The following is a 26,750-nucleotide window of genomic DNA, read 5'->3' on the forward strand; positions in this document are numbered from 1 at the left end:
AGCCGGTCTCGCTGGCTGGGCGGGACTGATGGTAAGCACCAGTACCGGTAGGATATAGAGACTGGTAGAAATCATAGAGGGAAGCACAATGGACCAATACAGGTCTAAGTGCATGGGGAAACCCACCCTCTCCTATAACTAACTAACTAACTAGCTATAACACTAAGAAATTAAAATGTCAAATATAAGTAAGGCATTTTAACTAATAAGAAATAATATAACAACATATTATAATATAGTATTATATGGCAGGATGATTAGTGAATAATGAACTGGAAAGTATGTTTAAGGATGTGATCATGGTGTAATTTAAGATGTAATCTTGGCATTTTCTTGTCAACATTGTGGTTGAGATTCAATCCAGACACTTTTCAAGTACATGTCAAAGGCACTGCTGCTTTAGCTAGCTTGCTCACTCGTCCAGCACTAAACGTTAACTCCAAAGTAAAATATATCATCACATGACTACACATGGGGTCTGGATTGATAACTGTATTTACTGAAAGCTTATAACTCGTAATTATAAATAATTATAACACTTTCACTATAACGCACTCTAAAAACCACTACTGCAAACAACAGTCTTCTCAGTCTGCTATGTCTTCACTAGCTGTTGATGGGTTGTGGCTGCTAACAATGCAACTGAAGACTGCTAACTGCCAGCTATGACCTCTGACCCATGATTCCCTAACTTTTCTTGTTCATCCTTGCTATACAGCCTTGGCAAGGGCCACATAGAAATCACCGCTTCCAACAGTTCCTCTACTGTTGTCCACTGACTTGTTTCTGGGAACATGTGTTTACCATGCCATTGCCTAGCAATGGCTGCCTTTATTTGTTCTGCTATTCCAGCTTTCGGCCATCATGTCACAATATATTAGGCAATCCAAGCTGAACAAAAAAAAAAAACTGGCTACACTGTAACATTTAACCAATCATCTACTTACCTTTGCCTTTGTAAAATTGAGCTTGGCAATGGAGATCAATTTTTGCAGAGTTTCTCCCACAGAACTGTTCTGTAATTCTGATGCAGTCTCCCCTTCAACACTACCCTGCAGCGGCATCGTGTCTGGGGCTGTTTCTGGAGGAACATGCTCCCACCAGTATTCCATCTGCAGCTTGGAATCACTACCAAACTGAAATCATATCAAAGATAACAGAATACATATAATCTACTTGCAAAAACAAATAATGTTCAATTATCCAATTAATAATACGAACTTTACATCATTTTAATGTAGCCAGCATCTGTGAAATAGAACACTACTGCTAATAAATCTAATCAGGCATTTTCCCAAATTCACTGTCTCCCAGAGCAAGTTCAAACATAGCATATGTAAATGTTTCCACATCTTCCTTATATTTTAAAAACAAAATGATCTAGATTGTCTGTCACACACAGTATGTATGAGGCTTCCTTGCTTCACTCAGAATAATTTCTGGGTGCTCAAGAGAACTTGAGATTATTCATTAAAATTTCTTAACAGTTTGCTAATAATTGCAAAGCATGTCATGGTCTTTACTCTAGTAACTGGTGTTTTACCCAGTACTGAGGACTTTCAGAAGTTTAAATTGTGGCCAGGTGCTACATTAACTTTGGGTGGTGGAGTGAATGAAACAATGATGACATTTTCTGAGACAATAATCATTGCACTTTCTTGTGAGATTAGTGCATGCAAAAATTTTAAAAATGTCTTAATGTATTAAGACAAGGTGCAAAGCTATCTGTAATCTAACTATTTCAGTTTGATATTCCAACCCAAATGCCTCTTTATCTCATATGCAGAATTTACATGCCAACATCGTAATAAACTTTGTATGGTTAGGTCAATAATCCCTGTTCCTACAAGTAATAAGATGATCATTCTAAGTCTCATTGTCCCTCCAGTCAGAAATGAAAAACATTTATACATGTTGGTCTAAATATTGTTCTCATTTAATATCCCATCACAGTAGGGTTTTCTCTGTATAGTAACCGATTCCTTGGTTGCTACAATATTCTTATATAGGTAAAGTAAGGTGACTTGGTATCTTGTGCACGGTGTGCTAAATGATTACTTACATATCAATACATATGTTTCACTGAAGAGGCTGGTATAACAGTAACATTACAGACATTTATTCAGAAGGTGTTCATTACAATGTCAGAGAGGTCTGGCTGACAGGTTTTTGTGGTTCTCCTAAGTCCCTCCAACAAATGCTGAGATAGTATCAGAAATAGGCCACAACTGCTTCCTACTCAATCATTTCCAATTCACCATCGTCTATCATCCTACCATGCAACACTACAAGGTCTTGCTACTGACACTGTCATTATACAGGACCCACCCAAAAAAAAAAAAAAAAAAAAAAANCAAGTTCTATACCACATACCATGTATCTTATGATTTAATTTGGCTGTTTACATAGACAAGTCATAAATAAATATGATTGATATTAACTCACTAGTGTAACCGATCTGTCAACCCCAGCTGGATTTAATTTTGTAGCCTGTTTTGATCCAGGTAAATTAATATGTTCAGTTAGGTTTACTTGTAACCTACAGCAAATGGACGAGAGGTACAGAGGCTATTTCTTCCCCTCAAAAAGTAGTTTTAGCCCAAACTCTCGAGTGCAAAAGACAAAAGAAAACGATTGGTCAACGCAGATTCGAAGTGAAAGAGCAGCTTGGCTCTTTAGAAAGTCACACAAAATTTTACTTGTCTGAATCCTTTGAGAATACAATATGTGACAGTTTTGAACCCATAACTTAAAAGATGGGTGGTCTCCCAACCCCAAGCCAAGCATAACATTTGTCAAAGCTACAGACAGGATTTACGTTAAATTTTAGCGCCTAAATTCCCTGTAATACCTAAATGGATTGGGGAAATACTTAATTAGTGTACTCCCATTTTTTGAAAATGACCAATCCTCATAATTTAGGGAGTTGACTTGTGGACCGAGTCGACTCCGAGAGTTTTGAGGAGAAGGCATTCTGAAGGAGCCGTATTCCAGATCGCAAACCATTCGGATGCAAATTCTGCAAAATGTCGTATTCCAGATCTCAAACCATTCGGACGCAAATTCAATCTAGTGCATTAGTGGCGTCCCTTATGGACCACAGTTTAATAAAGTGCCTTGTGGAACAAAGTGTGTGTTATAACAGGAGTTCCCACTTCCCTTCCTGAGCGAGACCCTGCCAAATGGCCTGAGGACAGAATCTCTGCTCTACTGGCGGAAGTAGCTACCCACGACCGCTACCCCCTTTTCAATCCTTCACACCTTTCAGAAATCTGTAAACTGATGGTAGCAGTTTACTGGCACCCAAACAAAACCCATTACCCTAAAGATCAGAGGTGTGCAAGTATGATAATTGAAGCAGGGTAAAGCCAGCTGTAGCCGCCTTCACCCGTAGCAGTCCAGCAGCCAGCGACATAAAGGCCAACACAAGAGGATGAGTAGAAGAACATGATGCCCAACGTAAGGGCTAACGGCGATTATGATAACATGGCGCCTGACGTAGAGGCCCAATGAGAGGATTATAAGATGGTGCTTCCAAACATGTAGGCAAACGGTTACACTAATTGCTTCAAATTTTTAGTTAGGATTGATCTGAACCATCCTATACTGGATGCAATCATTGAATCATCCGCATATGCACTAACTAGCATAGTTTTATCAGTGTTTATTCTGCTGCATATGTGGGAGCTTTCAGATGTTCACTTTGAAAATGAACTGCAGGTTGTTTGTTTTTAGGTTACGTCACCGTCTTATATTAATTTATTTACTTGTTATCCTTGCATCATGTTGTATAAGGGTATATGGTACCATTTGTATTGGTGTCTTGGCATACAGCAGTTATATTTGTCAAAATTATCTGTCATTGAGCCATTTTGATCTCAGAGTATTTATGCTTAAGGTGCTATCGAGTGTCATCATTATACGTTCATATCATGAATGTATTGTAATATTAAAATGCAATGAGCACAGCATACCACCAGTGAATTTTTGTTTCATGAGGGCCCAAGTGACGGAACCACTAAATTATTCATTAGGGGACACAGTAATTCCTGAAGCAAGCAATTGTAAATATCTGTGAATAATTTTATGCAGCGATCTAAGTTGGGCTGATCAAGTTAATTACACAGTGAAAAAAGCCTGAAAAGCACTTCATTTTGCAATGTGTATTCTAAAAAAGGGAAATAGCAACACTAAATGTTTAACCTGCACATCTTTAGTGCGTCCTATTCTGGAATATGGGGTAGCTTGCTGGGATTCTTACAAGGAGGGACAGATAAATGCATTAGACTGGGTGCAAAAGAAAGCGGCTAAATTTCCACATCATAGGAACAATTTGAACTGAGGAGCCTTGATACAGCGCAGGCAGATACCTTGCATATGTGCTCTCTTCAAAGCATACACGAGAGAACGGGCTTGGAAAACTATAGGTGATAGATTACAAAGGCCATGCTATCTGAGCAGGGGCAATCATGACGAGAAAATTAGGAGCAGAAAACAATGGACAGATATACTCCTTTGTAAATAGGACCATACAGATCTGGAACCAACTACCTTCAGATGCTTTAGGGACTCTCTCCTGCAAACCAAGTAATTTTAGGAAAAGGGTTAGGAAAGTGATAATTGAGGTGAAGTGAAGGTGGGGTGGAAATCAGAAAAAAATGCAGTGAAGTGAAGTGAAGTGAGCTGAGGTGAAGTAAAGTGAAGGGAAGCGAAGTGAAGTGAAAAGTGTTAAGGATTGGAGGATTATGTAAGTGTAGTAAAGAGAAATGAAGGGAAAATGAGAACATGACATTATGCATTCATTGCTGTTAGTTTAATATATACTATGTTAATTTTCTACTAATGTTTGTGTGCTTTTCTACTATTTGTCTGTGTGCTGTGTTTTGTTTCGTGTTTATGTGTGTTATTTGTCTATTGTCTTATTGTAATACCACTGCCACTGGGTAAAACCCATTTGCAGTTTAATAATAATAATAATAATAATAATAATAATAATAATAATAATAATCTCTTCCTTTAATAAAATGGAACTGAAATTTTATAAATTTTCTCAAAGTTTATTCACTGTAGAGAACTGGCAAACATCATAAAATATAACACCCATTTATTCTAAATATTTTGTAACTGATGAATATTTAATGAAATGCAAGGAAAAAGGATTTCAGGTTCTCATAGCAGTGGTTATGAATAGTGGGAAATAATGCTATATAGTCCAAAGAAAGACAATGCACTGTCAATGGACCACATGGTAATATATCCCAGAAGATAGAATTTTTCCTTTATAAGGAAAAAAAGTTATCTCTAACAGAGTGCAGTGTGAAGTCTAAGTGATTACTTTCCCAACATAGAACTGTATCCACATTAAGTGAACTAACTTATTCTATGAATCTGAGCCCTTCTTGAGAAGCCAACAGTCGCTCAGCCACTCAAGAATCTCCCAACTTACACAGAACCTGAAGGCTCATTACTGAGTTGATTAGAGCCCTCTACCAGTCCCTACCCTCAGTCAGACCAACCCAGTTCATACCACCCCAACCTCTCTCTCTCAGATCAATTTTAATATTAGCTTCCCACCTATGTTTAGGTCTCCCTAGTGGTCTCTTTCCTTCTGGCTTTCCCACCAAAATCTTATATGTATTCCTTTTCCCTCATGCATACTACATGCCCTGCCCATTTCATCCTCCTTCATGCAATCATTCTAATTATACTTGGCGAAGAGTACAAGTTATGAAGCTCCTCATTATGCAGTTATCTACAACGTCCTATCACTTCATCCCTCTTTGGCCCAAATATTGTCCTCAGCGCCCTGTTCTCAAACACCCTCGATCCATGTTCCTCCCTTAGCTAAGGCACACATTGAGCTGCGTGGCGCAGTAGGGGCAGGGCAGCACGGAAAACAGAACTGTGTGGCACAGTTGTCGATGTATATTGGAAAGCAGTTTTGTTCAGCAGTTTGACGAAGGCAGGGGTACTTTGTGCATGTAACCAAATCGAAAATCAAAAACATGTTTGTGGAATACCTTGATTTCCGCTCTGAGTCAGATTCGGACAGCGAGTTAGAAACATTACTATTACTCTATCGGAAGTCGAGGAAGGTAAAGCTGTGGAACGGTGAGTACATGAAAAAAAGAGGAACTCACGGGGAATTTGCACTGAAAAGAGAATTCTCCAATGAACGATTTGTGAACTATATCCATGTGAATTGAGAGGAGTTTGAAGAAGTTCATAGCATGATTCAACCTATTATTTACTCCGAGGGATGCAATGCTCAAACTCCAATTGGAATTGAAGAAAAACTGGCAGTATTTTTGAGGTAAGTTTTTTATTTCATGTTTTTTAAGAACTGATAATATACATTACAATATAATAAGAAACTGATAATATACATGGCAAAAATGCAGAGAAATTTTTATTCTGAGAAATGATTAATGAAAGAGACTACGTTGGAAGATTCTAAGTTTTCATGAGAAGTCACCGTCTCTCCACAGAAGTAGGAAGGAGGTTGCCCTGAAGAGCTAGTTGAAGCAGGAGAGCTCACATGTGTCCAATTTGACTAGTTCCCCGGGTGATGACTGCTGTCGCCTGTACCAACTCCTGGGTTAAATGTAGGTCAGTAATATTCAGCTTGGCGTGCCTCCTCTTGCGATACAGTGAGAAATACGTTTCTTCTTACAATGTGCTGAGATGCTGCTGGCATTTTTTTGGTCAGCTCATACATTGACATGAAGAACAGATACAGATCATCCTTCGGAGTTGTTCTTGCTTCTAGTTTTTTTCTTTCCTCACTTCTATCTTTTGATCTTGGTTCTCATTGCTCAATAGTATTTTTTATTAAGTTGTCAATATCAAATTTTTTCACCTTCTTCTTTGGTTGTGGCATTGGTGATACAGGAGATTTGGCAGACTCGTTGTTTGCAGATGAATTACGTGATTCATCCTCTTCAACGTCGGCAGTGTTTGGTAAGTCCGAACCTTCATCATTTATCTTGTAAACAGGGTCACCTTCACAATGTTGCGATTCAGGGTCTACATGTTGAGCTTCTTCATTAGGAGGTTCTGAACTGCCATCATCGTCGGTGAAATTTGTATCACGGTTTTCATTGACCATGTAACGTAATAAAAATTCCATTTGTGCTTGGAACTTCCACGGTTTGACATCTGCAGTAGCAACTCCACTTCTTCTCATATGTTGCTGTCGTCATAGAGCATCCCTGTGATTATTTCTTAATTTCACCCAAGTACATTTAACCTCGTCATCCGAAAAAGAGAAAACAATATATTTTGTAATTAATTAATTAGTATAAATTGAACATTAATGAGCGCGTATTTCTTTGTTTCAGGTATATGGCATCTGGGGATAGCTACAAAAGCATTGGCTACAGTTACAGGATGGGAGATCGAACTGTAGCTAAAATTGTGAACGAAGTTCACAACAGTTGTATTTACCACAACCTAAAAGAGAAATATGGATCTTGATTGCCTCAGATGGCATTTTCCACACTGCTTGGGAGCCATCGATGGAAAGCATGTTGTTATCAAAAAGCCTAATAAATCTGGATCCTCATTCTTTAATTATAAACACGATTTATCCATCGTTTTAATGGCAGCTGTCGAAGCACACTACAAATTCACTTCCATTGACGTAGGATCCATGGGACAATTCAGTGACGAAGTATTTTTTCAAGTAGTCAGTTGGGCAGAAAACTGGATAAGGGAACTCTACAACTTCGTCCACCTGCTGATCTGCTCTCCTTCGAACATGCATTGCCATACGTATTTGTAGGGGATGAGGCATTCCCATTGATGCCAAACTTAATGAGGCCCTACCCAAGGAGAAGAGTTATGGGAAGCTATGGAAATAAGGTGTTCAATTATAGGCTTTCACGAGCAAGGCAAACTGTTGAATGTGCATTTGGAATCCTAGCTTCGCGATTCCGAGTATTCCAAAGACCATTTGAAATTAAAGTTACTAGCGTTGTCGACATCGTAAAAGCAGCTTGCATTTTGCACAACTATTTACGAAGAAATGCAGTCATAAGTTGTGATAATGAACAAAACGGCTTGGATGAGAATTTACCAACAAGACAGCTACTTCCAATTTCAGGTAATCGTTCAAGGAGTGTCCAAGCTGCTTTTTCTGTTAGACACAAATTCACTGAATACTTTAATTCAGTCAGAAGTGTGCCATGGCAAGAAGAGAGTGCTTCTCGGGGACACTATTGAATACTGATTGATTTATAGTAAAAAAAAAAAAAGTGAAAAATGCTATATAATAGGTACCTCTTGTAATGAATCGCAATTAATGTTATATTTTAGCGTCCTGTTGCACTGATTCATGTCCATGATGTGTATTTATGCTAAACGTCTTATAGTGCACACAATTTCACCTTTCTCTTCATTTTTGCACTATATGTTTCAGCACTAATGTGCCATCTTCAGGTGTGTCTCTATGCACGTCAAACTACTGCATTGCATGCCATGACGTCTTCATTCTAAAATGACTAAATGCACGGTCACAGGAGTAAGACACAACACAGTGCACAATACACACATGAATGTAGGAAGAATGCTCCCATAGAGGAGGAATGGTGTGATTCGCGTGTTTGAGATACAACGTATGGATGACGAATCCTGAAAGGTTTTAATATTTAGAATTTATTATTATACATGACGAATACACATTTTAGTCATTTTAGAATGACATTTTGTATAGGTTAGATCGATACTGTGTGCTGTCCTCTATCCTGATCAAATGAAAAGTCGATTCTCTTGAGGCATATTCTGAACTGTGCTGCTTCAACATTGGTATTTGTACTCGTAACTACGAGAAGACATGCGGAGAATTTACGACTTTGAGATGTGATGTTGACTCTAAGAAGTGTGTTATGATGGCTACTGTAGCAAATGATACACAGTTCACTACATGAACGATAACTACTGTAATCCCCCTTTGTTCTATAAATACGCATCATGCAGTCTGGTTAGCCAAGGCCAGCCGCAAGGAATGAAGTGGCCAGCTGTGTTGTGTCATGACCAGTGGAGAATATATATACTTCAAACCGAATCAGAACAAAGTTTTATCAGATTCAGAATTAGACACTGAAAATGGATGTTTGTGCTTTTCTTGATTCTGTGGTAAATGACAGAATCAAGAATAGCACAAACATCCACTGGGAGGATATGCAAAACTATAAGGGACAAAAAGAAAATTTCTGAATGCAATGATAATATGTAGGAATAGCACAAGGAAAAGTATAGATCAATTGTCAATCAGAATTCAGTTAACTGAGGGACTCTCTGTGAAATATGCTAATGCTGTAGAACACAAAGTGCCGGGTCGACATTCATCCGACAAAACAGTGCCCTGTCTAAGAGAAGAAATTTTATAAGCAAGATTCCACCAACTGCGAAGAAATGAAAACCATAGAAACGACATGTTGTGTCAAATACTGTGTACTGGTGGCACGTGTGTGAAATGGGACTCTGTGTGGAATGTTTTCACGACTAACACACCTAGCTGAACTTCTAAGGTAATATGATACTATCATTCATAATTTTTATAGGTTTACTGTGCCAAAAAATAATTTTAAAGCAGTGTGGATCAATACACCAATTCTATATACATTTCTGAATATAGTGTGAAAATTAGAAAAACAGAACTCTGGTTGTTCCTAATTTATTACACTTTAAGTGAAATGTTGCACCTTTTGATTTAAATATTTAAATATGCTCCAGCATAGGAGTTGAGTAGGAATTTAAATGCCCACCAGCAGTGAAGGGTTAAAGTACAAACCATGAGATAAAGTTCTCCTATAGAAATAGCATGGGCATCTTCAATTGTCCATCCATTTCGTATCCTGCTGATGATATCTTCATTGTCAGTAACCTTGGGTTCTGCAGCAGTGCTTGTCTGAGCTGTAACATCACCCTTACTGTCCAGCCCTTCACTCTGAAGTGGCGTCAGCTCAGTGTCTACAGCAAGCACAGTGCCATGGTTCCAATTTCCAGCATCATCATCTGAAACAGTACATCAATAATGCATATTCTATGCTTGAAGTTTCCAATAACAAAATTATGACACTCAGGTCAATAGTTCTGATATACAAATTTTCACTTACAGGAAAACTGTACAGTATTATTAACATAGTTTAATTTGATTTCATTGTTTTACAATAATAAAAATAACTGTGATGAAACCTGTGTAACAGTCAAAACACTGAAGGAAGAAGAAAAAAAATTATGTGCATTCCATAAATGATATAAACAAGAAAAAAAAATATGCAAGCATATAATGTCTACATGAATATTATGCCTTGAAAATTAATATTTCTTTAAAATCCCTATATAAAGAGTATGTACACACAAAGTATGGGATCATCCTGAGCTATTTACATCCTGTTTATATTGTCACATGTATCATGGACTAAAGATGGGGTTTGGATTGGTAACTGGGTTTATTCACCACCTACATGTTGTACTTACAATTAATTATAACAGTGCTCCTGATTTTCAAACTACAAAGCACTCCATGCTAATCTCTTCAGTCTATCTACACTAGTCTTCAGGGATTTATAACACAGGAATCTCAAACACACGCTCCCAATATCAATGTACTACAGCACATGTGACATCACACACTAAGTCTTCTAATTCTTCTTCTGGCTACACTGCTGTTCCCTTGGAACTTCAGAATTCAAGTGAAACCCATCTATTACTTCCTTCTACAGCCTGACTTCCTGCAGACGACCTTCATTGTCCCCACAAACCTTTGGCACGGACATACAGAAAACATGTCACATGGTCTCCAACCACTGTTGTGTGACATCACTGCCCACACAGAATTGCGTTTACCGAGCTGTTGCCTACAAACGGGTTGCATGACCACACTGTTCTACTGTTGCATGCACGTAATAGAGAGTATTTATCAAGCCGCTGCCTGGCAGTGCACTGACTTGTCACAACATTTTCAGGAACTATTTCTCCAAAATCAAGTTTAATACTATCCTCTGATGGTCTTGGACTTTCAATTGGTTGTACTCCAAACTATTGTAACCTTCTTAACTTAAGCCTTTACAGATCTGCGTCAATCATATAAGCCACCTGGTTAAACATTAAAAGCACAGTATTTAGCCTGAGCAGAGGTAAATTTCAATTAGGTTCCAAAAAATTATTTTTCTAAATGTCATTAGCTGAATTAACTTCATAATAGATATGTGGTGCATTTTCTGTGATGTACAAATTAGCAAAAACTTTTCAAGCTCAATAAATATGGATGAATGCCCTACACAGTACTGGCCTATAATTACTAAAATAAAATTAAGACATATATTTGCTTATAAAATTTAAAAATTTACAAAGAACCACAAACTGCCAATGCTCACTTGGAACTCATCAGTGACTGTTAATTGCCACCTCTGACTCCCAACTGAATAACTTTTTCTGTTAGTCCTCGCTACATAGCCTTGATGAGGACCACACAGTTCCTCTATTATAGTGTGTTTATTTGTTGCTACAGCAAGGCATTTACCTCACCAGTGCCTAGCAATGGCTGCCTCTTCTTGCTCCACTCTCAGCTTACAGCCATCATGTCCAAATATTAATACTTACTAATTTGCATTTCCACACACTTAAAAAAAATGTTTTCAGATATTACTACTTACGAGACATTTCCTTCTGATTTTGTGATTTCACTACTGACAGAAAAATACACACATAGAAACTCTGTTACCACTGGCCTAAACCAGACTCCACCTTCTTTACCCATCCAGTGGATCTGAGAGACCCCATTCATTGTTACCTGTCTAATCATCTGACTAAAATCCTCACCATGCTCAATTTAGTGCAGATGATGGAAGCAGAACATTCCTTCAAAACTCATGTATCTACAGAGTGTCACAACTCAGAAGACCATAATCTTAGTAACTTTAATTCTGTGTATAAACTGGTATCAAAGAAACAAGATTCTTCTACTTGCGTGATTTAAAACAATGGATCTTGCTTCAAAGTTTCTAGCAGATGTAACGGTACCTGTGAGATGATGCTGAGGGAGTATGTCATTCACAGCCATATTGTTAAAATCACCATCAGCTCCTGAGATCACATGGTCCCCATCTTCTTCATGGTTAAGCGCAGAACTGGTGAACACAGATTTATTATCGTCAGAGGCACTGTCTAACATAACACCACAACTGACAAACTCACTCTCAGGACATACATTCTCTTTCTGTTTCACAGGAGATGTCATCGCAGAAGCCTCAGTAGGAGATTTCTTGTCACTTGAACTGTCCACCCGTTGTCGCTTCCCCCCTTTCCTTGATGTGCATCCCTTCCCACCTCCCTTCCCAATAGTAAAAGATGATGATGTAGCCTCTTCCTGCCATTTCTGCGAGCGCTCTGCATATGAGCTAAGGCATAGACTCGAACTGGTCATGTAATCAGTCACGTTCACAGAGGGTACACATATTGGAGCACCCAGATGTGGTGCCACACGAAGAAGTGGTTCTTTCTCCTTTTTGTTGTCTTCTGAATCTTGTGGGGTGAGATCAGTGCTACCAACAGATGACAACAGTTTATCACGCTGCAATTTACAGTCAAGGTTTGATACAATCCGAGTTATGTCCTATATCCCACCTACTGAGAGACTAATTTACAAGTTATTTATGGAAAGATATTTAGCAATGATATCTGGTGGATGAGAAATGGAATACATAGCAGGAGAAAGGGAAGTAAGGTGGACTAACACCCACGGCAGAAACATCTGTCTGCTTATTTACTGCTCCTACATGGTACATAATTTCCTCTCTATACAATACAATTTTATCCATGTTGTGTGACATTGTTAAGTGTACATGCACCAATTATAGATAGTACCAATTCTGTCAGCAGGTGGCTCTCTCAACAACAGTCTCTCTCTCTGTCCTACTTCACATAAAAAATGCTTATTTAGAAGAGTTTCTTGAAATCTGTAGTTTGTACTTTCTTAACATTTGATGTTAATACTACATTGTGAATATGCAAAGCAGAGACCCTAGCCATAAAATAACAGAATAACTACAAGACATCTGAGATGTGCCAAATTCTAATAAAACCTTTTAAGTAGATTCTAAAGGGTTCTGACGATGGTGGATGACACAGAGAATTACTGGACTTTTCCCATCATCTGGAATTCTAGGTAATAGAGGACACGACGTTTTGGAAACTGAATCTGTTTCCGTCTTCAGGTGAGAAAGGAAGACACCTACTAAGTTGGGTGCCTTAGGAAGAGATAGTGATTGAGATTAGCTCTTTCTAAGGGGCCAAACTGAGTAGATGTCTTCCTTTCTCACCTGAAGATAGAAACAGATCCAGTTTCCAAAATGTTGTGTCCTCTATTATCTAGAATACCGGATGTTGGAAAAGGTCCAAAAACCTAGTAAAACCTAAGTCCCACCAACAACTGGAAAATATACTATGAAAGTTACTTTTACAGAAACAGAGATTTTGTTATTATGCTTTTATTTAACATGGGTTGCCTTCCAAGTTACAATTTTCTTATTCACATTTTTGAGAAACTGATCGTAACTGAAACATTCTCAGCTCTGCTATTCTTGTGATGACACCCAGCTGCGATTAATTTGGAATGAGAGGTCAGTTAACAGGCAACATATTTCTACTGGTATTGCATACTCTGTCATGGTCCAATTCCAAAAGACCAAGCTTCATCCCTCTTGCCAAATAGAGCATGTATAGAACCACGAGTCATTTTAAATTTATTCCTCACTGATGTGAAACCCTAATGGTTATGAAGTTCTTGCATAACACTGCTGTCAAGGAGGCCTTCCTGAACATTATAATGTTATCTCTCTCTCTCTCACTCACATGCACAAACTCCATGGCCTGTAGTCTGCGAACTATACCGACCAAGTAACCGCTGCTTGTCGGCGAAGTTAGTGCCAACTTTTGCAGATTGAGGGTGTCACATGGTCAGCACAATGGATCCCCATGGCCGTTAATCTCGGTTTTCTATACTGGAATGCACACATATACACATGCATAAATCCAAAATAGGAGAAAGTTTAGTTTAGGTATGGGCAATGGAATACTTTGGTATGCTCAGTGAGCATTCAGGATACAATGAAGGGTTGTCAATTATGAAAAGGAACATATAATGTGTCTCCAAGATTGTATAATCGTTCAATTGTTAAATGTGGCTACGTTTAAGTTGTAAAATAAAACTACAACAACGATGACAACTTTGTTCACTCTAGAAGATTCAAACTTTACTTTGGAAGGTGGACTAATTATACAAACATTCTTCTGAAGTTGAGATTAACCACAGAAGCAACATACGAGGGGGGACCCAAAAATAACCGGAACCGACCTGTTGCGCGTGCATGCTTTGTAGTTACGAGTTGTGCTGCTAGGTGGTGTTAGCTGGGGGTCTCCCGCGACTGTTATTGAGCTGGTGTCAGTCTGAGTTAAGTGGTTTGTCTGTTGTGCTCTGTTGTGTGCGTTCCTGTTTCAACCCTTTGGCGATTAGTGAGATGGCCGACCAGAAGGAACAAAGAGTGTGCGTGAAATTTTGCTTTCTGTTAGGGAAAACTGCANATCGTCAAAAGACCATTGACCAACTTTCTGAGGAAACGAACATCTCATGGAGCACGGTCCAGTGAATTTTAACCGAAGGTTTGCACATGAGACGGGTGTCTGCAAAATTTGTTCCTCGCTTGCTCGGAGATGACCAAAGAGAAAACCGCGTGAATGTTTGCCGCGACTTGAAGAGTGAAGTGCAGAACGATCCAGAATCAAAGCAATCATCAAGCCAGTGGAAAACTCCAACTTCACCACGACCGAAGAAAGCGTGTCAAGTGCAATCCAATGTGAAAACAATGTTGATTTGTTTTTTTGATGTGAACGGCATTGTCCACAAAGAGTTCGTTCTGCCAGGACAAACAGTGAACCAACATTTTTACCTGGATGTGTTACGAAGATTACGAGAGAGTGTGCAACGGAAACGGTCCGAAATGTGGAGAAATGGGAACTGGTTGCTTCACCACGACAATGTTCCACCGCACACAGCTTTAACGGTCCGACAGTTTTTGACAAGCAACAACATGGTGATTGTGCCTCATCCACCTTACTCACCCGACCTGGCTCCGTCGGACTTTTTTTTGTTTCCACGGATGAAGAGAAGTCTGAAAGGAAAGCAATTCCGTGATGTGGATGAAGTCAAAGAAAACACGCTAAAGGCTTTGAACAGTATCCAGCCTCAAGAATTCCAGCACTGTTTTGAGCAGTGGCAAAAGCGTTGGGAAAAGTGCATTAATGCACATGGACAATACTTTGAAGGGGACTAATATACAGTTCAATAAAAATGCAAAAATAAAAAATAACAAAAATAAATTCCGGTTATTTTTGGGTCCCCCCTCGTATATGCATATCTAAAGAAGTCAGTGACTCAACACACTGCCACGTGTTGGGTGTGTGATACGACAAATAACTTCACGCCATATTGAATATAGCGAATTTGTTCCACTCGCTCTTACACTTATACAATTCACAGTTTCCCAATTACTGCCATCTGCAGTATCACACTTACTGCTGCCATTCACTTGATAACAATGGACTTCAACTCACTCCAGCGAATACTAGACTGCAACTGACTCGTTACTCTCTCTCTAGTAATCTTATAAACCCTCAGTCGCACAGCAGAAAACCCACATTGCTTCACTGTTGCGTAAACACCTTGTTTACAGATGTTGCTGGGGAATGCTACAGAGTTGTTTATAGCTGTGTAGCAACCACGGTGTACCCTGTTACTTCACCGCGGGGGAGGGGGACGGAGTGTTGACTGGCCTGTTACCGTAGCAGCAGCAGTTGTTCCGATGCTGTTACGTCACCGCTGGAGGGGAGGGGTCTCCTGCATAGCGCAAATACGTCACACTGCTCCCTTCTAAAGGTTGTTCGTCCGAACAGCCTAACGGTGCATCCCTGTTCCTTTTCTTCCAAGGCTGTGCTTGCTGTGTCTCCTGTTGTTTCGGCTACTCCTGGCAGCAACTATTCTGTGGCCGTTACATCCTCCACTCCCATCTTACGATTGTTCATCCCTAACAATTCCGTGGTCCAGTGTTCGTCGATCCATTGTATCACATTCACTCCTCACTTTCATCCATCGCACATTTATTCTCGCTGCGGAGGCCGGTACTTCTACGTTACTGGCTCCTCCTCTGCTTGAAGTACCTTTTTCCGTTTTGTAGGGGTCGACCCCTCCACAAGTTCCATTTCCTCATTTTTGGTAACCCATTGGAAATTCCTACTGCTCGCTTCATGATGTCCAGCTCTAGCGTCTTCTTGAGAGTCTTATACGCCAGTCAGATTTTTCCCAGAGGTGATAGATGTCTTGAGCTGCACCCTCCGATACTGATTGCGGTTGCTCCCTTCTTTCTCTCGTATAGTGGCTGCTTGCCACCTCGGTCCTTAATTCCATTTCTGTATTCAGGTCTTGTTTGATATCTCCTCCTAAGCATCCATTCTTTTTGGGTTCCTTGTATCACATTGCCATTACTTTGTTTGTAATGCCTGTGTCCTGCACAGCATGTCATCTTCCTTATGGCTGCAGTTACTTCTTTCCGCGGTCCCCAATTTCCGTGGGTCATAATTTTTACGAAGATGTTCCTCTTGTGCCATGCCACTGTTGCATGACAGGACATCTTCCTGCAGGCGGCAGCAAACTTCATCCGGGATCCACAATCTCCTCAGGTCAGTTTCTTTGGCTCTCCACATTGCCCTGCAGCTTGCTTCTTGCCCCTATGCCTCCTCTTCCAGCCTTTGACCAGTTTCACTACAGCATCTTCGTTGGGGACTTCTCATTGTTGGGCCACCTCAGGTTTCATTTCCACTGAGGTCAGCTCTTTCTCTTCTAGACGCGCTTCCATCTTTTCTGGACAGGCCATCATCTCTTTTTCTTCTGGTTTGGTTTCGGCAACCATCTCCTTGTGGCTGGTGCCCATATTTTCTCGCTTGGCTTCCGTTCTTGCTTTGATCGCTTCTTCTGTTTCCGTTTGGATGGCTTCTGTTTCTGCGGCAGTCTTTTCTCTCCAGGCGGCCATCTCTTCTTGCCAGGCCTTTCTATCAGTGCCTGCCTTTTCTTGCCAGGCTTTCGAGTCGGCATACATTTTTGCCAGGAAACCTACTTGAGCGGCCAGCAGGCATTCCATCATATCTTCCATTTTCATCATGTGGCAGTATAATTTGTTGTAACTTGTGGTGTGTTTAAGTTCATAAACCAATTCTGACACCAAACTGTCACATGTTGGGTGTGTGACATGACAAATAATTTCATGCCGTATTGAATGTAGCAAATTTATTCCACTCACTCTTACACTTATACAATTCACAGTTTCCCAATTACTGCCATCTGCTGTATCACACTTACTGCTGCCATTCACTTGATAAGAATGGACTTCAACTCACTCCAGCGAATGCTAAACTACAACTGACTTGTTACTCTCTCTAGTAACTCGTATAAACCCTCAGTCGGACAGCGGAAAACCCACATCACTTCACTGCTGCGTAAATGGCGTGTTTACAAGCGTTGCTGGGGAACACTGCCAAGAGTTGTTTATAGCTGCATAGTAACCATGGTGTACCCTGTTACGTCACTGGGGGGAGGGGGGGGGGTTGACTGGCATGTTACCGTAGCAGCGGCAGTTGCTCCAATGCTGTTATGTCACTGCTGGAGGGGGAGTGTCCTGCCTAGCGCAAATACGTCACACTATGTTCAAGAGCCATGAAAAGTAACTCCAAATATTACTTTATCTTCCAGCTAGTCAACTTGAAGCTGACAGCCTTCTAAAAGCAACAATGTAATTGGATGGATGACACTGTAAAACAAGAGTGGAAAGAATAACACTGTAACAGCAAATTGGTGAATCATTCAATGTTGCACACTCAATTTCCAACAGTCTGACTTTTAAGGATACGTGCTTTATGTGCGATGGACGCCAGCGGTAGTTCAGGTACACAAGAAGTGAAGTGAGCCGCCTTTGCAAAGGAAGAACTGTTCGTATCCGAGGATTATGTGACATAGCTTGAACTCGGCTCCAAGCTTCATTGTGTCGTGGACGAAGCTCTACCACCACACGAGCAGGAAGCTTAAGATCTTCTTGACATTCTGAAAAAATGATATGTCACCATTTTACAGCTTAACATTTAACCAGCATCATTGCAGTAATATAGCATTGGCAAAGAAACAAAGCTCTATTCTAACACTACACTTATAGAGCTATCCCATATCATTTCCTTTAGGGTAAGCAAATCACACCATTTTGAGTGAGCTTCAATTCAAACACAACATTCTGGAGAGAGTTACAGGTTTCATTCATTTCTAAAACAATGTAAGACTAATTTATTCATATATTGTAAAAGGTAAAAAAAGGTAAAGTTGTCCCTGTGCTTAATAAATTAATCACGAAGCCATGAATTCATTCAGGGGAGTGGATGCAGAGATCAACATTTTCTTGACCTCAGCACTAGCTGTAGCTGAGTGGTCAGCTTCATGCCCCTGCCTGTTTACCCCCAGGGAAAGAGCCCCCGGTACCCATTGAATAGGAGGCTGGGTGGACCCCAGAGCCGGTGTAGACAATTTGGAGAAGAGAAAATTCTTGACCCTATCGGGACCTGAGCTCTGACCCCTCAGTAGACCAGCCCGTAGCCAATCACTATACCGACTATGCTAGCCCAGCTCCTAAAAAGAAGTGTTCCCGACCGGGGACCTTGGGCATGTGAGGCACACGTGATAACTGCTACACTATGGAAACCACACTTTTATAAATTACTAATTCTAATTTAATTACCAGAGATACTCGAGAGTTCACTGTGTTACCAAATTAACAGTGTACATACCTTGTAGCCGGTTCAGCTTGCGAAGTGCCCGACAAAGTGGTGTTTTAATACGCAGAGTCTTTCCCTTTATTCGAATCTGTATTGTACCTTTATACACTAGCTCATTGAGTTTCATGCACATGATTTTCTCAGTACAAAAACCAATCTTCCTGCGTATCTCACCATAGTTCACAAGTCCATACAGTTCTCTTGCAGCATTTTTCAGATCTGCATAACATAATCCAAAGACATCCATGGTATCAATATGAATGGTAAAAATATACTTGTATACTATCATACTTGATACCAGTTCTACTGGGGTTGAATGTTTGGATGATAGTAAATAATGAACTGGAAGGAATGTGGACAGAAGGGGTCATGACTGAATTTACAGTACTATTCTGGCATTTGCCTGGAGGGACTGAGGACATCCACAAGAAACCTCAGCCAGGATAGTTGTGTCCTGGCTGACAATGAAACCGGGCATCTCCAAACAAAGATCAGAAGCATCTATGCTATATTTGTTAGTATTATTTTGGCATTTGCCTGGAAGGTATGAGGAAAACTGTGAAAACTTTCAGGATAGCCAGTCTTCAAGCTGAGATCTGAATCCAGGATTTCCCAAATGCAGAGCTGGAGTCCTATCCATCTGACCATAATATTTAATCTGTTATTTAAAGGAAAGATTACATGAGTTTCCTGCAAGTAAAGTAAAAAAGTATAGGTATCCCTGTAAGAGGCTGTGAAGGCCCATAGGGTTGAGAGACATTGAGGGTCCCACATTATCTAGACAATCAGCTCAAAGATGGCGGTAAGGTTGTCAGCCTTATGAGTCGGCCGCGCTTTACTCCCCAGGAAAATTATTTAATTAATTTCTGGTACTCATTTCTGATAGAGGCTGAGTCAACCCCAGGGCCATAGCGCAGCTGGAAGGATTAGGTCAACTGAAAAAATCCAATGACCTCATCAGGACTTGAACCCACGACCTTCTCGCTTGTAGCATAGCCCCTCAACAAACTACGCTACCACATGCCCCCGTTTCCTGCAAGTATAAACATATAATGCATGCTGCTGAAACCTGTAAATGTGTATTTGTATGAGTGCAGTCTCTTTTATGTAGCATTCAGTAAAAAGATATGTAGTTAAATTCTGAACTTACTGCATTGCCTTTGTAAGAACACATGATGGAATTTGTTAAAACACAGGAAAAATATGGAAAAAAAAAATTAATTTAAGGAACAGTTTTCAAGTCAGGAATACTGGAGGCTTAAGTTTCTTTAACATAAGAAAATGACAGCTCACCATCAGAAAACTTGAGATGCTTAGAAATCTTGTGCCATGTTCGGTAGTAAAAGTGTCGCACCTGGTCCTTGTTCTTTATTAAGTGCTCACCTAGCCCCTTCTTTCTTGCCTTAGTTGCAAAATGGTTTTGGATTGAATCAAAATCTTTACCATATTCATTGAGAGCTTCAAAGAATGTATTCTTATCTTCTTGTGACCAGAGTTCCCAAGTTCGTTTCCTTGGTTTTGTCTCATTTTGCTTGGGATCAGCCTTCTCATGCTTTTCAGATTTCTCAAGTTTCTCAGGTCTTTCCAGCTTTTCTGGTTTCTCTTCAACCTTTGTTAGTTCTGTGGATGAAAACAAAAAGAATATAAATATTGCTTTGTATCAAACTGAAATCACAAGCCTTTATATAGACAGCAAGACAATTATGTGCAACATTTATGGTGTAGTCATGCAATGTATCCAACAAATACTTGTTTACACAATTGAAATTCTGACGCAGCTCATATGAAACTAATAAAACCAAAACTGACCTAACTTTGTCTAGATATATTTTCAGTGGCTTTGAAGGAAACACAAAATTTGAACCAAGTCAAAATACCTATGCCATACAATGTGAAATCATATTTTGATACAATTATTATAAAACATATGTAAACCAAGGAGAATTCAATACCTGAGTAGAGAAGCAATATGACTCCAGTGATGAATTTGATGTCAAAGCTGTACTCAACAATCATTAACAAAGTATTCATCAACACACAAAAATGTAAAACAGATTAATTTCTGCATACTTGTTATCAGAAGTATATAATGGAGAACCAACTATTGAATATGCTGGATGATACGACACATTTATCCACTGTCCTGTTTTTGTTTAAAATATAATGTTTCAGAGACTGGATTCTGTCTCATCTTCAGGAAGAACTAATTCAGTTTGGCTCAATCGACAGAGCTAGTCCTTATCTCTGGACCTCTAGCTCCATTGATTGAGCCCAACTGAGTAGGCGGCACCTGAGGACAGAGACAGAATCCAGTCTCCAAAACGTTATAATTTTTAAATAAAAGCAGCACAATGGATAATGTCCAGAAACATAGTAATTGTATTAATATACCATCGTCACAAACTTTTAAATCTGTATAATATGGTATCACATAACCTCAACTTGTTGACTGCTTTACATGTAGTACAATGAAGAATATTGAAGAGCACCTTTCTTATCAGGAACTACTGAGGTCACCGGTGTGCCAAATGAGTCCAGTCGCATTTTCTTCGACACTCTAGCACTTGACCGTATTTGCAGGCTGGTACTTGAACCAGTGACTTCCTGGTTGTGTGTGACAGAGCCCAATTGTTCTGGTTCCTGAAGTGCATTGCCACATACAGGCAACATGTCCATGGCATGAGACACCAAACTATTGTTCTCTCCATGACATAAAGAATCCATACTGAAATCACAAATTTTCTGATAAAAATATCACACTGTAAACTATCTTATACCTGTATCATTTTGACACTAAAGGCTAGTTTCCAATGATCTACATAAGGACAAAACAGTCTTTAACTTCTAAAGTAAGGAAAAGAATGTTTTATAATAATTTCTTACCATTCAACTATTCTTAGATCACCAATATGCAGCAAATTCTATGTTCTGTAATGATGTATTGCATTGAACAAGGGATTGCTGGAGCTGACATGTTTACCCAGTCAACCTAGGATATCGCACCCATTGCATATATTAACTAAAATCTGGGCCCATTTAGCCTTGACGCACGTTTTCATGGTGTGTTATAATATTATAATGTCCTGACAATCAAAATACCAATCAAAATCAATGTTTTACTGTCAGTTTTCAAACAAATAAACGTTTTAAACGCATCGACTTTACGCAAAATTTCTTGCAAATGGCGGGTGTGTAATTCTTTGCCAACTAATAATTTCTGAGACCGAGTTGCGACACTGAATCATAACACAGTTACCTTTTCATAACATTCCGTTGTGCATTGAGCCTTCTTCTCCATAAAGAAATATATACAGTAATAAAGTAACCACTTCCGAAGCGCTACATCATGTCAGAAGTACGTAGACTTTCCTGGCGCATCAAAAATCGTAGTCCCTCTCAAAAGCAGAGTCCCATTACCAATACGCAGTAATAAACGTTCTTGCCCTCAATTTCAAACCTATGACAATGGAGCCAAAATAAGTAAGAACTTTTCTTATAAATACAAACGTATTGTTTTCATTGTAATTCCTATGCTGTTACGATGTATAATTAATTTTTTACGACTCCTGTGTTAAAACCAAATTTCATATTATGTTTACTAGCCTGACTTGATCAAGGAATGGTAAAGGGCAGGAACTCGGGGGAAATAAGTAACAATTATAATAAATTCAGTTACTGCTAGTTAACATATATATCAAGACGTTCAACTGATACATATTCGTTTATATTATGTCACTCAAAATGAATGCTATGGTGATGCTGTCATGTTTGAAGCAAATCACCACTTGTTATCTGCTGTTTATGTCCCGAAATAATGTAACTTCACCAAAAGTTTGACATCTTATGTGCTTCAGATAACAGAACAGTTTTGTAATGGATCCTCCAGAATATCTTTATCGTATCACCAGTACTCTTTGAATTCCATATTAGCAAGAACCATCATTTGCAATGACAGGTCTGAATAAAGAATGTTCTGTAGTGTTCCCCAGTGCAAAGAATTAATGTGTAATTCTACATCAACTAAATTCAATTAAAAATTGTCAGAACTTTATACCCAGAAATACATTTCCAATGCGCATATCAGTTACTGAAATGGCAGAAAATACACATTTAAGTTCACCCTGATTTTTCTAAAAAAAAAATCCAGTAAATGTGCTTCCAAAATTTTTGCTTTCCAAACTCTCGAGCTATCTCTGGCTTATTTGTCCACAAAACCACTTTTTGAATTAGTAACTGTAACTTTGTAGACTGGCATTCTTTTCGCTTTATGAGATGACAGCTTCATGGTGTCTTTAGCATAGCTGAGGAGCAGCTGGCCAAACTTCAGATGTGCAAGGATATCTTGCTTTAATTTAAGGACTGCTTCAGTCTTATTTTTAACTGAAGAATACTGTCATCTGGGATGTGACACTGTGTAGTCTGATAGATTGTTACTGTCTACCAGACTACATGTCACATCCCACAAGACAATAATCTTTACAGCCACTGCTGTGAAGACACATTTACTTTCTTTAAACTTCTTCCATATGCCATTTTCAACGTGACAAGAATGCTGTGGTACCACTACTCCATTCCTGCATGCTTTACAGACTAGATTTATGATAAGTTAAACCTGTTAACTATTTGATTTGTAGGTTTACTTAACCATGCCGTTTGTTGGATTTTTATAAGTATGTGTTTTGAAATAGAAAAGGATATGAGAAGAAGATGATTAATTAATGGGTCTTAAGTCCTGAGAATGTAACTGCTGGAAATAATACTGGACTTCCCCTGGTAAGATCGAGGAAAATCCAGTCTTTTGTTGAGATATGAACTGAATTTCTCCCCATTTCCAAACAGGTATCCTACTTTGCAGGAACTTGGCTACACTGTCACATGCTCTCATATACTTCCCGAGACTATGACTAAAGCAAACAAGACAATATTATCAGTAACAATCTTTATAAACATGGAAAACCAATAAACTTGTGAAGTCTGATTAAGGAGGTATTTGAAAATTGGGCATGCTCTCAACTGGCGACTCCTAGAAATTCTACTTATAGCTGCCATATCTTTGGGTTTTAAGATTTTTATGAGAGTAGACCAGCATGTCCTTCCATTCATCCTGGAACATCTGTTAAATGTGGTTTATATGAAATGAGTACATAAAATGCTAAGTAAAATTCCTGCTAAACACAAAAGTCAGTGGATTTTCTAATAATTTTAGTCATCAGTAAATACTTCATAAATTTTTAAATATTCAATGAATTCAGGTTTGAAGCAATATTTATAGGACTTCAGGAGTAGTAGAAATAATAACAATGATAATGTCACGTTTCTTTCACAAAATGAGGCAATTGCGACTTTCAAAGTTCTTGAATGAGTAGGAATTTATTGATTCTTCAAGCATAGTACAAAAGTCATCTAATTTGTGATATATAAGAACTGTGCATTCTTGCAGTCTATTTTCTCACATAATAATTAATAACTGCGTATATGACTTGACAATTTTCAATTAGCCTACAATGTAAAGTACAGTCAACTCTCGATTATCCGGGATAATGGTGGGGATGGAAATCACAATTAATCGAAAACCCGGTTAAGACAAATTTTATTAAAAGTAGTACTGTAATACTGTACCTTCATAATACTATAGGCCTACCTGTATTTAAATTTATTCAACCTCATTTTTATGTCATCTCATGGCCTAGTTAATACTTTTTTTACATTACACTGAAGTATGAATTAGTTATTTCAATCACAGTGTTCAGCAACATCCAACACTTTTTACGAATATTCACACTTAACGCTTAAAAAAAATGTAATAATGTCGTTTGCTTTTTTGCGGCATTTTCCTTTTTCTGTTCAATACTTAACACAGTACGCTTCCTTTTACACCCTGACATTTTGCTAACGCACTTGAAAATCGATACAAAGAAACTAACTGGGGAGGTGTATCTGTTCTTGAAACTTTCCGCAAATCCTTGTATTTTTTCACCCCTACCTTAGAACATTGTGTTAGCATAACGGGACCAAAGAATTCAGAGCTCGGTTCACACTAGTGCGAAAATAGTGTTACAACTCACCGTGTGAAACAAAAGTGAATGAATATTAAACAACATATAAACCTCAAAAAAGCCTCAGTAGCCCCAGTTAAGCCGCCCCTGGATAATCGAGAGTTGACTGTATAAGGAGTGAGGGTGAATGAAGCAATTCTGGATATTTTCAATTACAAAACTGGCATCATAAAACATCCCAGAATTTCCATATCCCTCACAGTGATGCACGAGTGTAAACTTTTTATGTATACCATATCAAACTGAAAGGGGAGTGCCATCCACTACATGCTAACAAAATGTCTATGCTTAGAACACATGCAAACATGTACATGTTTTCTGAACACTTGCTTTGTTTTGACAAATTGTGGTTTTCTAGGCTGACACCATGTAGTCTTGTCAGTAGATGTCAGCACTCTGGAGGAATATACTGCCTCCATCTTCAGGGTCAGAATGAGTAGGGTGCAGAATTGGTTGGTGCAAGGAAGATGGCCACTAAGATCTATGAGAGAGGAATAGGAGGTAGAACCTGTTTGAGCAAACAGGAATGGTAAACAGGAAAATGGCCCCTTCAGAGTCAAAAGAGTTGATGTGACAGCTCTTTCCAGGGTCTCTGCAGTCTCATAGTGGGAAGTGAAAAACAGCCATTTTTCAAGGATCTAAGTAAACAAGTGTTGCCTCAGGAGAAGTAACAATCTCATCCTTGTAAAGAGAACTTTCATCTTCTTTTCCTTCAGGGAGTGGATAAGATGTTTTTCTTTCTTATCTGATGCTGTCAATTTGGGAAGTGAACATGGAGACTAAACTGGTAATTAAAGGATAACAAGTCCAATAGTACATTTGTACATTTACTGAGCTCATAGAACAATCACTTATGTACAATAACAATAAAATCACAAAACTATACATTTGTGTCTGTTTAAAAGGATATTAATGCACAATCTGATCATCCCTGAACTTACAATCTGGTATGGAATGTAGTTAACACAACTAAAATCAGTTTCACAAAATATCCAAAACTTTAAAAACATGCAACATCAAGAACAACATACATTAATATTTTCCTCAAACCTGTGTGCACTATGTGCTTCCTTATATATCTACTTTACAGATTCTATATACAGTCAATAAAATCTCTTTTTAAAACTGTATTTAAATAATATTACAAAATGCTTACATAATATGAACTGGTAATGTTATACTGTACATTAAGTTACATGGAGAGGTTAGTAAATTGGTATTGGTGTTTACAATGATACCTCACTATTCAGAGTTGTTATACATCAGGTACTTAAAATCAGAATTTATTCCCATTACATAAACTTTAGAAAAATAAGCACCAAGAAATGTGCAGCCATCTTTGGTATCTACTTGCACTAATGTGATTCTAGATATTCTAGTGGTAAACAGTTGGTACAGTACTCAAATTTTTAGATTCAAATATAGGAGTCTGAAATATATGTTTCTTAGTCTCAAACAAATTGAATATTTCACCTCCAAAGAAACCAATTCTTAGCAAGCAAAGCTAAAATCTAAACTCTCACAAGTATATCACATCAGAAGTAGTGGTTCAATTTACTTTACAGGCTTACAATGGACAAACATAATACAGAACATGTCACCTGTCACAAACTAATATATTTTCCTTCTGGTAACAATTATAACTTACATTTTCGCTTATACAGGATGACTTACAGAAGATCTTAAACACAGAATCACAAGGTCTTCTTTACACAATATGTAGGCAATGAGGTAAAAGAGACTACAGAAAAATAATTCAAATTTGATTTTTGTAAAGGTCCTTATTATTCCACTGTTTACGGTCTGTCAGTATGCCCATATGTC

The 26,750-nt window shown here is 38.7% G+C and overlaps 1 protein-coding gene across 2 annotated transcripts in view; it reads right to left on the reverse strand.

Moving 5' to 3' along the window:
* The window catches only part of LOC111875745 (protein cramped-like), a 33,893-nt gene extending 11,578 nt beyond the window's left edge, over positions 1 to 22,315 (reverse strand). Inside the window, exons 1-8 of one of the 2 annotated variants that reach the window (XM_023872238.2) lie at positions 22,127 to 22,315; positions 21,360 to 21,595; positions 20,164 to 20,490; positions 18,883 to 19,089; positions 17,961 to 18,151; positions 12,028 to 12,577; positions 9,794 to 10,017; positions 948 to 1,136 (exon numbers count right to left, since the gene is read on the reverse strand). In XM_023872238.2, coding sequence (XP_023728006.1) covers positions 948 to 1,136; positions 9,794 to 10,017; positions 12,028 to 12,577; positions 17,961 to 18,151; positions 18,883 to 19,089; positions 20,164 to 20,490; positions 21,360 to 21,595; positions 22,127 to 22,134 — 1,932 coding nt within the window. In that variant the 5' untranslated portion in view covers positions 22,135 to 22,315. Of the gene's footprint in view, positions 1 to 947; positions 1,137 to 9,793; positions 10,018 to 12,027; positions 12,578 to 17,960; positions 18,152 to 18,882; positions 19,090 to 20,163; positions 20,491 to 21,359; positions 21,596 to 21,753; positions 22,023 to 22,126 lie in introns of those variants that run through there. The other variant, XM_023872239.2, reaches the window with a different exon arrangement.
* Positions 22,316 to 26,750: the final 4,435 nt, after the last annotated feature.

The sequence above is a fragment of the Cryptotermes secundus genome, unplaced genomic scaffold, assembly GCF_002891405.2.
Source record: "Cryptotermes secundus unplaced genomic scaffold, Csec_1.0 scaffold603, whole genome shotgun sequence".
In the NCBI taxonomy this organism is placed as follows: Eukaryota; Metazoa; Arthropoda; class Insecta; order Blattodea; family Kalotermitidae; genus Cryptotermes; species Cryptotermes secundus.